The sequence below is a fragment of the Pristiophorus japonicus genome, chromosome 18 (assembly GCF_044704955.1).
Source record: "Pristiophorus japonicus isolate sPriJap1 chromosome 18, sPriJap1.hap1, whole genome shotgun sequence".
NCBI lineage: Eukaryota > Metazoa > Chordata > Chondrichthyes > Pristiophoridae > Pristiophorus > Pristiophorus japonicus.
The window spans coordinates 101,045,677-101,058,604 of NC_091994.1; the positions used below are offsets into that span (position 1 = coordinate 101,045,677).

General features: G+C 45.4%; 1 protein-coding gene across 1 annotated transcript in view; it reads right to left on the minus strand.

Moving 5' to 3' along the window:
* Positions 1-12,928, minus strand: part of prdm16 (PR domain containing 16) — a 912,386-nt gene that overhangs the window by 454,507 nt on the left and 444,951 nt on the right. Inside the window, exon 3 of the mRNA XM_070860995.1 lies at positions 3,380-3,408. Coding sequence (XP_070717096.1) covers positions 3,380-3,408 — 29 coding nt within the window. The remainder of the gene's footprint in view (positions 1-3,379; positions 3,409-12,928) is intronic.

Here is a 12,928-nt window from a genome sequence, read left to right on the forward strand (position 1 = left end):
TGCAGCTTGCCTGCGGAAACGGTGTACGATATCAGTGGGGTTTTCGGAACTGAGGGACGGCTTTTAGCAGAGTCTTTCCTGTGAGCCACATGGACACAGAGGCAGATTCACTGTCACTGAAGAAGGAGCCCAGTTTCGGGCTGGCATTCACTGTGAAAAGCTGGCAGTGTGAACAGAATACTGAGACAATCCTTTATGTACAGTGCTCAACGGCATTCTTCTCTTCAACCTGGACACAATATATCTTACTTTGGGTCTGACGTACATTACAACGTGATAAAAGAGAGCTCTCTCTTCTGGCTGAGACAAAGAGACACGCTGAGACATTCAGCTGTATTGTCTATGTAGAAGCTGCTGACCTCTCTTTATTTATCAGCTCCATACCCTGCTCACCAGGAAATGGGGAAACAATGTTAACTGGCACGTAGCCTTCACCTGCTACACTTAGTCTCTCTGCCTGGGTAGGATGCAGTGGGAATTATCATCCTTAGAAATCTTCACAAGTTGAAGAATATTTTCTTTTTCTTCACAAGTGACTCTCGCTCTCAAAAAAGTCATACTTCTTCCCCTTTCAATCTTCTGCCCCTCTTGCTCTCCTCTAGGTCTGTTGAGGGTCGGTTCCCCGGTTATGGGCAGCTCTCCGGATCTATTCTGGAGGGCATCACAGCCGAGATGTAACAACCACTACCCATCAGAGGCTCTCTCGTGGGCAATCAAGAATGGCTGATTTTTTTTCCAACTCCCTAATCCAGTGGTACTGAATTGAATTGTAGAGGCCCAACCGCTGTCTCGCCTGAGATCAGCTCCGTCAGCACATACTACCTTAAGTTAACATAGACCAGGGATTGAACCTGTGACTGCCCAGTCTGTATGGCTTTGTGCCACAGTGGAATTCAGCAGATGTAGGATCGGAAAAATCAGCCAGGGTTCCCATTCCTGATTGCTGTTAAGTACCTGTAGATAGATGCTGGGCAAGGATAGGATAAGGCTCAATTGTGATGCGCTCTCCTGTGGAATAGTTCACTGATGGCCAGTGTAGAGAGAGAGCGAAAGAGAGAAAGAAAGAAAGAAAGAAAGACTTGCATTTATATCACGCCTTTCATGACCTCACGACGTCCCAAAGGGCTTTACAGCTAATGAAGTACTTTTGAAGTGTAGTCACTGTTGCAATGTAGGAAAGGAGAGCAAATTGTAGAAGTTTTAAAACCAGTTTATGAAATTTTCTGGCTCTTGAAAAATGCAGATGGCAATGCACCACTGATATAGAGATATAGCTGAAATTCTGCTGTATAGAATGAACTTGTGCTGTGATTGCTACTGTAGGCATCAGAGGGTGGAATTTTTTTTGATAAGAGACAATGATCCATATTTGAGTAATTGCTTTAATAGGCTGAGGACTTACAACTTTTGCCAATGCAAATATAGACCTTAACTGATAATAAACATCACCGTTGCTGTCCAAACACGGGAAGGTTGGCGATAGGTGGTATAATCACCACCCGTCACTCTTTATACTGCTCCACTTGCTCTTAAAGTAAGTGCTTATCAGCTGATTAAAGTACATCAATTTATGAATGTGAGAAAAATATACAGGAAACCAGGACAGCAAGAGGGGCCAGTAAATGAGGGATTAGGAGAGGGAGCAACAGATGTGGGACTGGGAGAGGGAGCAAGAAGTGTGAGACGGAGGAGAGAGCGAAAGCACATTTAAGTAAATAAGAACATGGGGGCGGGGGAATTCAGGCGTCATGTGCGCATCCAGGATAGTGAGCATTGACTGCGCGCATGCACTGCATGTGGTTGCACACTAGTTGCACATTTAAGGAGTGGTATCCCTTTCTGTTTCTGAATACCTCTGCATTCTGGAATAGTGCTCACAAGGCCACGTCAATTGCTCCTTGCACCCTCGGGAAGCCCGCTATCCTGGCAAACCCACATGCGTGCTCATCCTGTTTCTCCCTGCTCATTGGGAAGGTAATGAATTCCATTCGACGGGTGTACAGAGCCTGTGTGACGTCACGGATGCAGCAATGTGCTGAAAATTGTGAGACGCAGCATATGTCCCCTGATACAGCGTGGAGGGAGCTGGAGGCATAGAAGGTGAGTGCCACCGTGACCTTCACTGCGACGGGCAGCGCAGTCCTGGAGCCGATGTGAGGCCGCAGGTCTTCCTGCAGGAGATGGCATGTCTCTGCAATGACCTCCTTTCAGAAGCACAGCCTTCTGACACACTGCTCCTCGGAGAGATCCAGGTATGAGCATTGCCGCCGGTAAAGCCATGGGGGGGGGGGTAAGGCCTCCTGCCCCAACATCCAGGGGCTCTCCTCCTTCGGCCGGCAACATGGCCAACAGCCCTTCTCTCTTCACAACGCCTTGCTAGAGCATGTAGAATATGACGCTGCTGAACAAGTAATACCCATTAAAGTTTTAGAAATAATTTTCTCTCGAGCTTAACTGGTATGTCTGTCTGTCACTGCAAACCTGGAGACTCACCACCGTGCAGTGTGTAAACGTTGCACTGACTGTGACCTCTGAGGGTAGCACTTCCTCATCCCTTTAAGTCGCCACCAGTTAACGACTCTGCAAGCCTGTACTGTTTTTCTAGACGTTGTTCTTGGTGATGGTTAAATGAGGCGGCTGCACCGAATTTTCCGACCGGGCGCAAGCGTGGGCGTTACACCAGGAATACGTCATGATCGCACTGATCATTAGCAGCCAGGCGCGACTGGTTTGCGCCCCCTGTGAGCCTCTAATTAATTTTTGGTTGGGGTGTTAAACGCTGCGCTCCTGGTCGCTAACCTCTTATACTTCCATTAACGCCCCCTCTGGCCGCTAACTGAGGCATTAGACAATCGAAAATCCAGCCCAAGGTGTTTGGGAACAGGAGAAGACCAAGTAAAACAGTTGTTGTGCACTTGCTTTTAATCACACAATGCGAGGAAAATATGTTGTAAGACAAAGGCAAATTGCAAATGCTGGAAATCTGAAATAAAAAAAAACATAAAATGCACAGTAGATCAGTCAGCATTGGTAAAGAGGAAAGATGGGTTAAGCATTTAGGAATAACCATTTAATCAGAGCTAAATGACTTGGGGTGAAATATCTTTGCCAGCTCTGAAAAAGGGTCTCTGACCCTGACATTAATCTATGTTTTCTCCTTTCAAGATTCTGACAGATCTGCTGCATCCTTCCAGCATTTGCTGTTTGTAAACATTGAATAATTGTGGTGCATGGGCTAAAATTCTAAAATATAACTAGTATTTTTTTAAGATAGGGTTAAATTCTCCTTTGTAAAAAAATACCCATTCATCTCTATCAATAATCACAGGCTAGAGAGCTATGAAAGGCCCAAGAAGGTTCAAGTCTGGGAAAGTTCTACCTGCTGTTTGACCTCCAGCTCTGTACTTACTATATTAACTATAAATAGGAATTGACATTTTGCTCTATCTCTGCGATAAAGTTATTACAAAGGGCAAATTTTATTCATTGTACTCACATATATCATTCTATACCCTTGTTCTTTTAGCTTTAACAGTGAACTTGGTATTGACAGAACAGTACAAATGGTCTTTTTATGGAGGCTGTTTATTGACAAATTGTTTATCAAGGAGATAAGTAATAATCATAAGTGAATGAAGTGAATCTCTCTGTAATAGACAGTGTGCTACTCAAAGTGGAGGGGTGCTGAGGGTGGATGAGTAATTGTCGTCTGCTAACCTGTATTATCTGGAGGACAGGGCCGATCGATAGAGAGGCTCTGGTGAAACACACAGGCCCCAGGCTCTCAGAGAGCAGCCTGTGCTTCATCTGGGCCAAATCAGCTTTACATAAGATTAGGATATACAGCACAGAAACAGGTAATTCGACTCATGCCAGCGTTTATGCTTCACTCTAGTCTGCTCCGGTTTTTCTTTATCTAACTCCATCAGCATAATCCACTATTCCCTTCTCCCTCATATGCTTATCCAACCACCCCTTAAATGCATCGATACTATTCGCTTCAACCACTCCGTATGGTAGCGAGTTCCACATTCTCAGCGCTCTCTGGGTAAAGAAGTTTCTTCTGAATTCCCTATTTGATTTCTTGATGACTACCTTATATTGATGGCCTCTAGCTTTGATCTACCCCACAAATGGAAACACTCTCTCTGTAACTACTCTATCAAAACCTTTCATCGGGCTTAATTTTGCCCAAAGCCGTTTATTGGTATATTGCCAGAGTTAAGCCTGTTTTTCAAGGCCAGAACTACTCCAAAAATAAATGTGCCAAGTTTGCTTGCTCTATTTTTCAAAATTGGTGCCGTGCAGCATATCCTGTAGCCTCAGGGGGGTGGAGCCTATTGTCTGCGCTGAAAAAACGATGCCACCCCTTCTGCGCATGCGCAGAAAAAAAAGGACGTTTTTGACGTGATTCCTACGAGCACGCATGCGCAGTACAACTCTCGGTTTGCAATCGGCCATTTTTAAAGAGCCAGTTGTGTGTGAGAACTTTAATTCTCATTGGAAAAATCGGAGCTGCAATACAAGATGCAACGCGGTTCAAGGACCAAGAATTTCTCACAGGATGAAGTGGAGGCACTAATTATTGAGGGCTGGACACCAGCAGAGGTCACATAAAAGTTCCACCCCAAAAAATGAAGAAACGCTGGAACCAACTTGCACAAGATCACTGTGCAATGGTGACCACCCCGGGGTCTGGAGTCCAGTGCAAAAAGAAGTGGCAGGACCTTGGTCAAGTAGTCAGTGCAAGTAATATTTTAATTTATTCAATGGAAATGCAATTGTAAATGTGTCTCACCCAACAGAAAGACACCTTCTGTAAAAAGGTTATATTTTCATCTTTGCAGAGGAAAGTGGCCCACAACAAATGAGAAAGAACTTGAACAGGAGGAGGCCCGGCAAATCTGCACCCAGTGACATCCTTGGAAGAGAAGGTCGTCGCTTTGATGGGTCCTGCCTGGAGAAAAGCAACCACCACTGCACAAGCTGGGCCCACACTCAAGGGAGAGGGTAAGTCCTGCAAATTTCACAGTCTGGCTTTCCTAAATGTTAAGTACTGCGCGGGCTAGCCGTGCTTCGGTTCATGGGGATGTCTCCCTCAGCTACGATTCAGTTGATGCAATGTACTAGTCATTGTGGTCCTTCAAATCGGCCTGCTGCCTGCGCTGTGTGAGCCTACTCATGCCACCCTGCCCCCTCCTCTGCTGCTGTCTGTTCTGCTATATTTTGCAGAACTTGAGGCCAACCCTGACGATGCAGAAAAAGATTTAGACGAGGACGAGCCTGAAGAGGAGAAATCTTTCAATCCCACCTTCCAGACCAAGAGCATGGAGATGAGGGGATGGATGAAGTCCCCACGGTTGTACTCATTTTAGAGGAGGTGCAGGTGCCGCCCATTGAGGTGCTAGCCCTTTCCCTGAGTAGTGGTGTGAGTGTTGGTGGGACATTCCATGGTTTCCCACTATCCGAGGCTGGGGATTCCAGTGGGGTGCAGCGAGGCACACCCAGGGCCCCACTATCCGATGCTGCGGGTCCCAGTGGGATGCAGTGAGGCATACCCAGGGCCTCACCGTCCGAGGCTGCGGGTCCCAGTGGGGTGCAGTGAGGCGCACCCAGGGCCCCACCGTCTGAGGCTGTAGGTCCCACTGGGATTATGTGAGCCACACCCAGGGTGATGAGGGGAAGGTGAGCTCGACCATGCTCTCCTGAGGTGCAGGATCTAACAGATATGGTTCAGATGATGGCAATGAGTGCAGAGAGCATTGACTTTACACGATCATTCCTGGACACTATCAGTGGGGTGGGTGATGAGGTAGCGGAACTGTCGGGAGAAGTAACAACGCTCTTACAAGAAATGGGAACGCTGTCCGGGAACATGAAGAAGGGAATATCTCAGTCAGCTGAAACCATGTCGGTGCACATGAGGGAGGGAATGTCGCAGGTAGCTGACACACTGTTGCTCAACATAAGGGAGGGCATGTCACAGGTAGCTGAGACACTGGCAGCAAACATGAGGGAGGGAATGTTGGAGGTAGTTGAGACACTGTCAGGGCACATGAGGGGGTGAATTTTGGAGTTAGCTGCTGCAATAAGGGAACATGCACAGACCTCGCACCCATTGATGGAATAAACTGCCACTCCCACTCCAATCCCCAAACCAGCCTCTGCCCAAGCCGGGCCTTCCACATTACCGCCTGCCCCCCCCCCCTCCCCCCACCAACCCCCCCACTCCGCCCTCAACCAATCAAGAAGCGTGCATTACCTGAGATTTTCAAAATAATAAGCTTGGTACCAAGCCGAGAAACGCTGCGTCACTGCCTGCGGGCAGGGGTGGAGTCACCAAGACCAAGCGCAGCGGGCAGTCTTAGAATAAAGTGGAGGAGAGGTGGGTGCAGCCTTTCTTTGCTGCTGTTGTTGCTGTTGTTATTATTATTGTTGTTACTGTGCTGTTGTAACTGTTCTCAAATTAAAAGATTTTTGTAAGTTATGTAAATTTACAAGTTTAAAAGGTAGTAAGTGATCTTAAAGTTTGTAAGTGATCTTAACTGAAAACTTTAAAGTTTGATACAAGAATATGTTTATTAAACTTAAGTGCGAACAAATACTTGTTAAACTTTTGAATAAAATATATTTTAAATTATAACTGAATCATTTCCATTATTTGTTCGATTATTAACACAACTTTTGAAGTAAACAAGAATCATTTCCATTATTTGTTCCATTAACACAACACAACATTACGGAACAGGTCCAAACAGTAAACATGGTCCATGTGGAATAGTTGCCGCTGAGCCTTCAGGCAGCAAAGCGTTCACGGATGAGCTGCTGGCGCAAGGCCTCCTCCGCCGTCGTGCTCCGGGTTCAGGTAGTTGCATGGCTTCCTCGTCATCTGCATCTTCCTCATCATTATCACCAGCCACTCTCACCGCAGGTGGGTCTTCTACTACCAGCTGATGCTGCCTCATGATGGCTAAGTTATGCAGCATGCAGCACACAACAGTGAACTGACCGACAATCTCAGGGGAGTACAGCAAGTAGCCTCCGGAATGGTCCAGGCATCAGAAACACTGTTTCAAGATGCCAATGGTCCTCTCTATTATGCTGCGCATCATCACAATGTGCAACATGTTGTATTCCCGGTCAGCTTCCATCCGGGTTACGCATAGGGCCATCATGAGCCAGGTGGCGAGGTCATACCCTTTGTCTCCCAGTAGCCAGCTCTGCCCTTCTGGCTGCTGCTGAAACATATCAGATATAATGCTCTCGCGTAGGATGAACGCACTCTGGGTGCTCCCAGGGTATCTTGCATCAACTGACATGATGTAATGCATGTCGTCACACACGAGCTGCACATTAATGGAGTGGAAGTCTTTTCTGTTCCTGTACATCTCAGAATCCTCCAAAGGCAATGTGGGTACAATCAATGCAGCCCTGTACCTTTGGGAAGCCAACAATCCTGGAGAAGCCCACAGCCTTGTCACGCATTGCCTGGGCAGTCATGGGGAACTTTATGTAGTCTTTTCTTCGGGCATATAGTGCAGCAGTCACCTGCCGAATGCAGACATGTGTTACATGTTGAGAAATGGCACACACATCCCCAGTTGTAGCTTGGAACAATCCGGAGACATAGAATGAAAGTGCAGCTGTAACTTCACTTCAACTGATAAAGCTGTCCTCCTGACGCTTCTAGGTTGCAGGTCTGCTTTCACCAACTCACAGATCTCAGTTACAACTTCTTTGTGAAAACGCAGCCTTCTGACACAGTCTGCATCACTCCGCTGCAGGTATGAACGCCTGCCTCGATATACCCGACGTGGGTAAGGCCTCCTGCCTATCATCCTATGAGCTCGGAGGTTCCTCATGCGATGACGTCGAATCAATTGTCTCCTACGTAGCACCACCATGCAAAAGGCTTGCTCCGTGTCCGTGGAGGGGCGCTCCCCAGACGTAGCACTGATGCGGCAGAATGCCCCTCCCCTTCAATTAAAGGGAAGGGCCGCTGCACGCTCTGCAGTCCCTTTGGCAGCCGCAACTGGGCCATCAGGGATGCCCTCGACTGTGCCAACAGCCCAGCACCCATAACGGAGTGCCGGGCTGCAGGATGGCGGGCCGGTCGAGGCAAGGGTTGCCATTGTCGGGCCGACAGAAGAGTCGACCGACAGAAAATAGGCCGGCCCACGGTGCAAAACCGCTTCCCCTTTAAGGGGTGCCCCGGCGACGGATGTCCACCAGCTTCGCGATCCGCGAAGTTTGCGGTGACATCGGCTGGTGCCATCCTTGCTGCCCACGGTGCAATTTCCCCCGTGGGGCGCAAAGGGGTCGGCACGCATGATGTCATCGCCGTGCGTGCGCCAGCCTGAGGCGCAAATCGCAGGGTGCGGCGTTAACGGCACAATACCTCCCAAACCTCCGGGGCAATTTCCCCGGAGGCACTATCAACCCCTTCCCCTGGGTGATAACCTCGTTGTGCCCAACTGGTGCCCCCGGAGGCACTAATGGGACTATAAAAAAGGCCAATTTTGCTCCCTGTGTTTTTGATTCTAAAGTGTGAATTGTTAATATAAATAGTAAACAACAGTGGTCCCAGCACTGATCCTTGTGGAACACCACATCCCAGCTTCTGCCATTCTGAATAGCTACCCTTTACCCCTACTCTCTGCTTTCTGTTTTGAAGCCAGTGAGCTATCCATTCTGCTACATGTCCCCTGACTCCGCATTCTCTGGCCTTATTCATTAGTCTATTATGTGGTACCTTATCGAAGGCCTTTTGAAAATCTAGAAAAATTACATCTGCTGCATTACCCTTGTCTACTCTCTCTGTTACCTCTTCAAAAAATTCAGTGAGGTTGGTAAAGTAAGACTTTCCCTTTTGAAATCCATGCTGACTATTAATTATTATATTCTTGGTTTCTAAATGTCCTTCTATTTTCTCCTTTAGCAGGGATTCCATTATTTTTACTACCACCAATGTTCTCTGGACATGTTCTATTTCCCTTCTTAAATCTAGATATTATGTTAGATATTCATCAGTCCTCTGGCACTACATCTTTTTCTAACAAATTATTAGATATGTATAATAATACCTCTGCTATCTCTTCCCTAGATTCTTTTAAAATGCGCGGATGTAATCCATCCGGACCAGGGATTTTATCCTCGTTGAGTTTGATTAGTTTATTTAATATATCTCCTCTTTTTATTTTAAATGCAATTATCTTATTACTAATCTTATCATCTGATACCATGTCCATCTGTTCTATCTCCCTGGTAAATACTGATGTAAAGTAATTAGTTAATATTTCTGCCATTTCTCTATCACTGCCTGTCAATCCCTTAGTGGCCCTATTCCATCCCGACCTTCCATTTTTTATTCATGTGCCTGTATAATATTTTATTATTTTGTTTTATTTCCTTGATAATTTAATTTCATAGTTCCTCTTTGCCTTCCTAATTATTTTTTTTGACTTCTCTCCTAATCTTTTCGTATTCTTCCTTATCATGCATTCCCCTGCTGTCCATGTATGCCTTAATATATGCCTCTTTCCTTACCCTCAATTTTTCCCTTATACCTGTATTCATCCATGGTGTCTCATTAGTGTTTGACTTGTTCTTGTTTTTTAGTGTAATATATTTTTCCTGGACTCTGTTGAACATCGTTTTAAATGGTTCCCATTGTTGTTCTGTTATTGTTTCCCAATATTGTTTCCACTTTATTTTCCCAAGTTCTATTCTCAGCCCCTGAAAATCATCTTTTCTCAATCTATTAACCTGTTCTTCGTCATACTTATGTCCTTCTTAATTATTATCTTAAAGTATATTATATTATGGTCACTATTGCCTAGATGTTTCCCTACTTTTGCTTGTTTTATCTGCTCTGTTTCATTCCCCATTACTAGATCCAATAGTGAATCCTCCCTTGTTGGGCTTTTTACATATTGGGTTAGAAAGGAGTCTTGTACACATTGTAGGAACTCCATTCCCTTATCCCCTTTACTTATCTCTTCTGTCCAATTAATATCGGGGTCGTTGAAATCCCTCATGATTATTCTATGTGTTTTATTCATTTCCCTAATTTGTTTGCTCCCATTGGGCCTAAAATTCGAGGCTTTCTTTAATCCTGAGAGCATTGAGTGACTTGAGTGGACGATAAAAGGGAGCCTGGCTTGGGAGAGTTCAAAAGAAAACTGTAAATCTAAAATAAACATAGAAAATGCATATCAAACATAAACTTGTTTGTCTCTTTCAGATGCAGACTGAACTGCTGTGTGTCTCCAGCATTTGCAATTTGCTCTCTTCCTCTCCCCAACACCCCCCCACCCACCCACACACAGAGATTTCCACTCCTCTTGGTTCCTGAATGCATTGATTACTAATTAAACAACAGTTCCACGGGTAAGAAAGAAAGATTTGCATTTATATAACGCCTTTCATGACCACCGGATGTCTCAAAGCACTTTACAGTCAATAAAGTAATCACTGTTGTAATGTGGCAAATGCAGCAGCCAACTTGTGCACAGCAAACTCCCACACACAGCAATGTGTTAATGACCAAATAATCTGTTTTTGTTATGTCGATTGAGGGATAAATATTGTCGAGGAGACAGGGGATAACTCCCCTGCTCTTCTTCGAAATAGTGTCGTGGGATCTTTTACGTCCACCTGAGAGGGCAGACGGGGCCTCGGTTTAAAGTCTCATCCAAAAGTACCATCTGGTTCCTCACCCAAGGGGCCATTCTTCATGTTTGAGCTACCAGTGCATACCAGCAGGCTATTCAACCATTAGGGGAGTTGGGTACAAAATAAATAATTTGCATTTATATAGCATCTTTTACATTCTACGGAAGTCCCAAAACTCTTTACAGTCAATCAAGTATTGTTGTAATGGAGGCAAAAACAGCAGCCAAGTTGTGCACAGCAATGTCCCACAAACAGCAATGAGATAGTTTAATCATTTTGTGGTTTAGGTTTGAGGGATAAATGTTGGCTAGGACACCAGGAGAACTCACTTGCTCTTCTACAAATAGTGCAATAGGATCTTTTACGCCCATCTGAGAGGGCATTACAACATCTCTCGTGAGCACCTCTAGCAGGGCTTTCTATATAGTGATCGAGAGTGGGAACCCTGACTGATTAGCCCAGGAGTGCTGAGGAAAACTGTCGTACTCTGTATTGCCATGCTGGCTGAAATCAGCGAACTCAGCAAAGGCCGAGGATGGAACCTGGGATTCTCCTGGTTTATGCAGCAGGTACTCAGTGTAGAAAGTCACTGAGCCATTGGATGAGCAGTGCAATTACCATAAAAGGGCCAGCCATGATCCAGGGAGTGATTTCAGGCCACCAGTTGTGCCAATCGGTGCTGGTTTGGAACACTTGGCTGCGCATCACTCTTCCTAGGGGCATGTGAGCTCCCTTACAAGTTGAACCCACTCTCTGAAAGATAAAGTTGAAGGTTAAACTTAAGCAAATGAATTGAAATATTAATGGAACTCGTTTCATCAATCTAGAGATAGTGCTGCTGTGTTTATTAAGAGGGCAGGGTAAATTCCTGTGGTTTATTTGCTGTTTTCTCCACAGGAGCGAGCTCTCATGGCCTTGAGGCAGCCTCAGCACATGTACCTGACTGTCACTTTCCTCTCATTGCCTAATAGGGCCATTTTTTCTCATTTTATCACCTCCCTGACACTGGCCTTGTCATTTCCAAAATGATGATCTATCCACTGCTGACAGATACCTTCTCCATTAGTCAAAGTACATTCAAGTACAGCTCCAAATTCTCACTGCTCCTGCCTCTCAGATATTCAGACAACTTCCAATCGAATTCTAGATATCTCCCTGTGTTCGGTTTGTGTGAATATTCTTCTTTCATCTCCAGCACCAAAAAGCACATATTTTGCAGCTTTTGCTGCATTTAAGAACATGGTAAGATTATGGAACTAAATGTCCTTCTATGCCATTCAGCCTTACTATTTCTTTAAAATTGAAAAATACATACCATTTAATCAGCACAAGTACATTGTGACTTCACATTTTTGAGATATTTTGTTACTGAAAGGCTTCATTATACTTATTTTTCCCTATTTTCTCTGCTCCTATCCCAAGGTGTTGACTCCTTCCTGCGTTCCCCTTCTGCAAACTTGCCCAAATGCCTGTTCTTGATGTGTGACCCAACACATTTGACTTTGGGTAAGGGCACCACATCCAATCCTGACTCTGTCTTCATCTGATGTTCACACGCACTTGTTTCAAGGAGGGGTTGCTGGAAGGTGATCATTCTTCCCCCCCCCAACCTACCTCAGGAGAACCGAGACTACTGTAAGGCCCCTTCAACTGAAATCAGATAGCTCAGCATTGACCGTAGATTGAACATGAGACTTTCCTGGTCAGTGTGGCTCACTGGACCGTTGAGTCACTGGAGGAGTCTGGATTTATATAGTGCCTTTCACATCTTCAGGTCATCCCAAACCACTTCACAACTAACAAATTCCTTTCACTGTTATGTCAGCAAACACAGAGCGAATTTGTGCACAGTAAGGTCCCACAAACAGCACTGAGATAAATGTACGGTATTGGTAATGTTGGTTAAATATTGGCTAGGACACCAGGAAAACCGTTGCTCTTCAAAAAAGCACTTGAAGAGGTAGACAGAGCATCGGTTTAACATCTCATCTGAATGACAGCACCTCCAACACTGTAGCACTTCTTGAGTACAGCACTGAAGCATCAGCCTAGATTTTGTGTTCAAGTCTCTGGAGTGCAGCTTGAACCCACAACCTTCTGACTCAGAGGCGAGCGTACTATCAACTGAGCCAAGCTGATACTCGTAGTTTTCTGATTGTACAGTATACAATTTTCTTTCCATTGGATGTTCTGCCGTTTGGATGGGAACTTCAACTGGTTGGGAACTGAGATTTAAAGAAGGCTGGGATTTGAG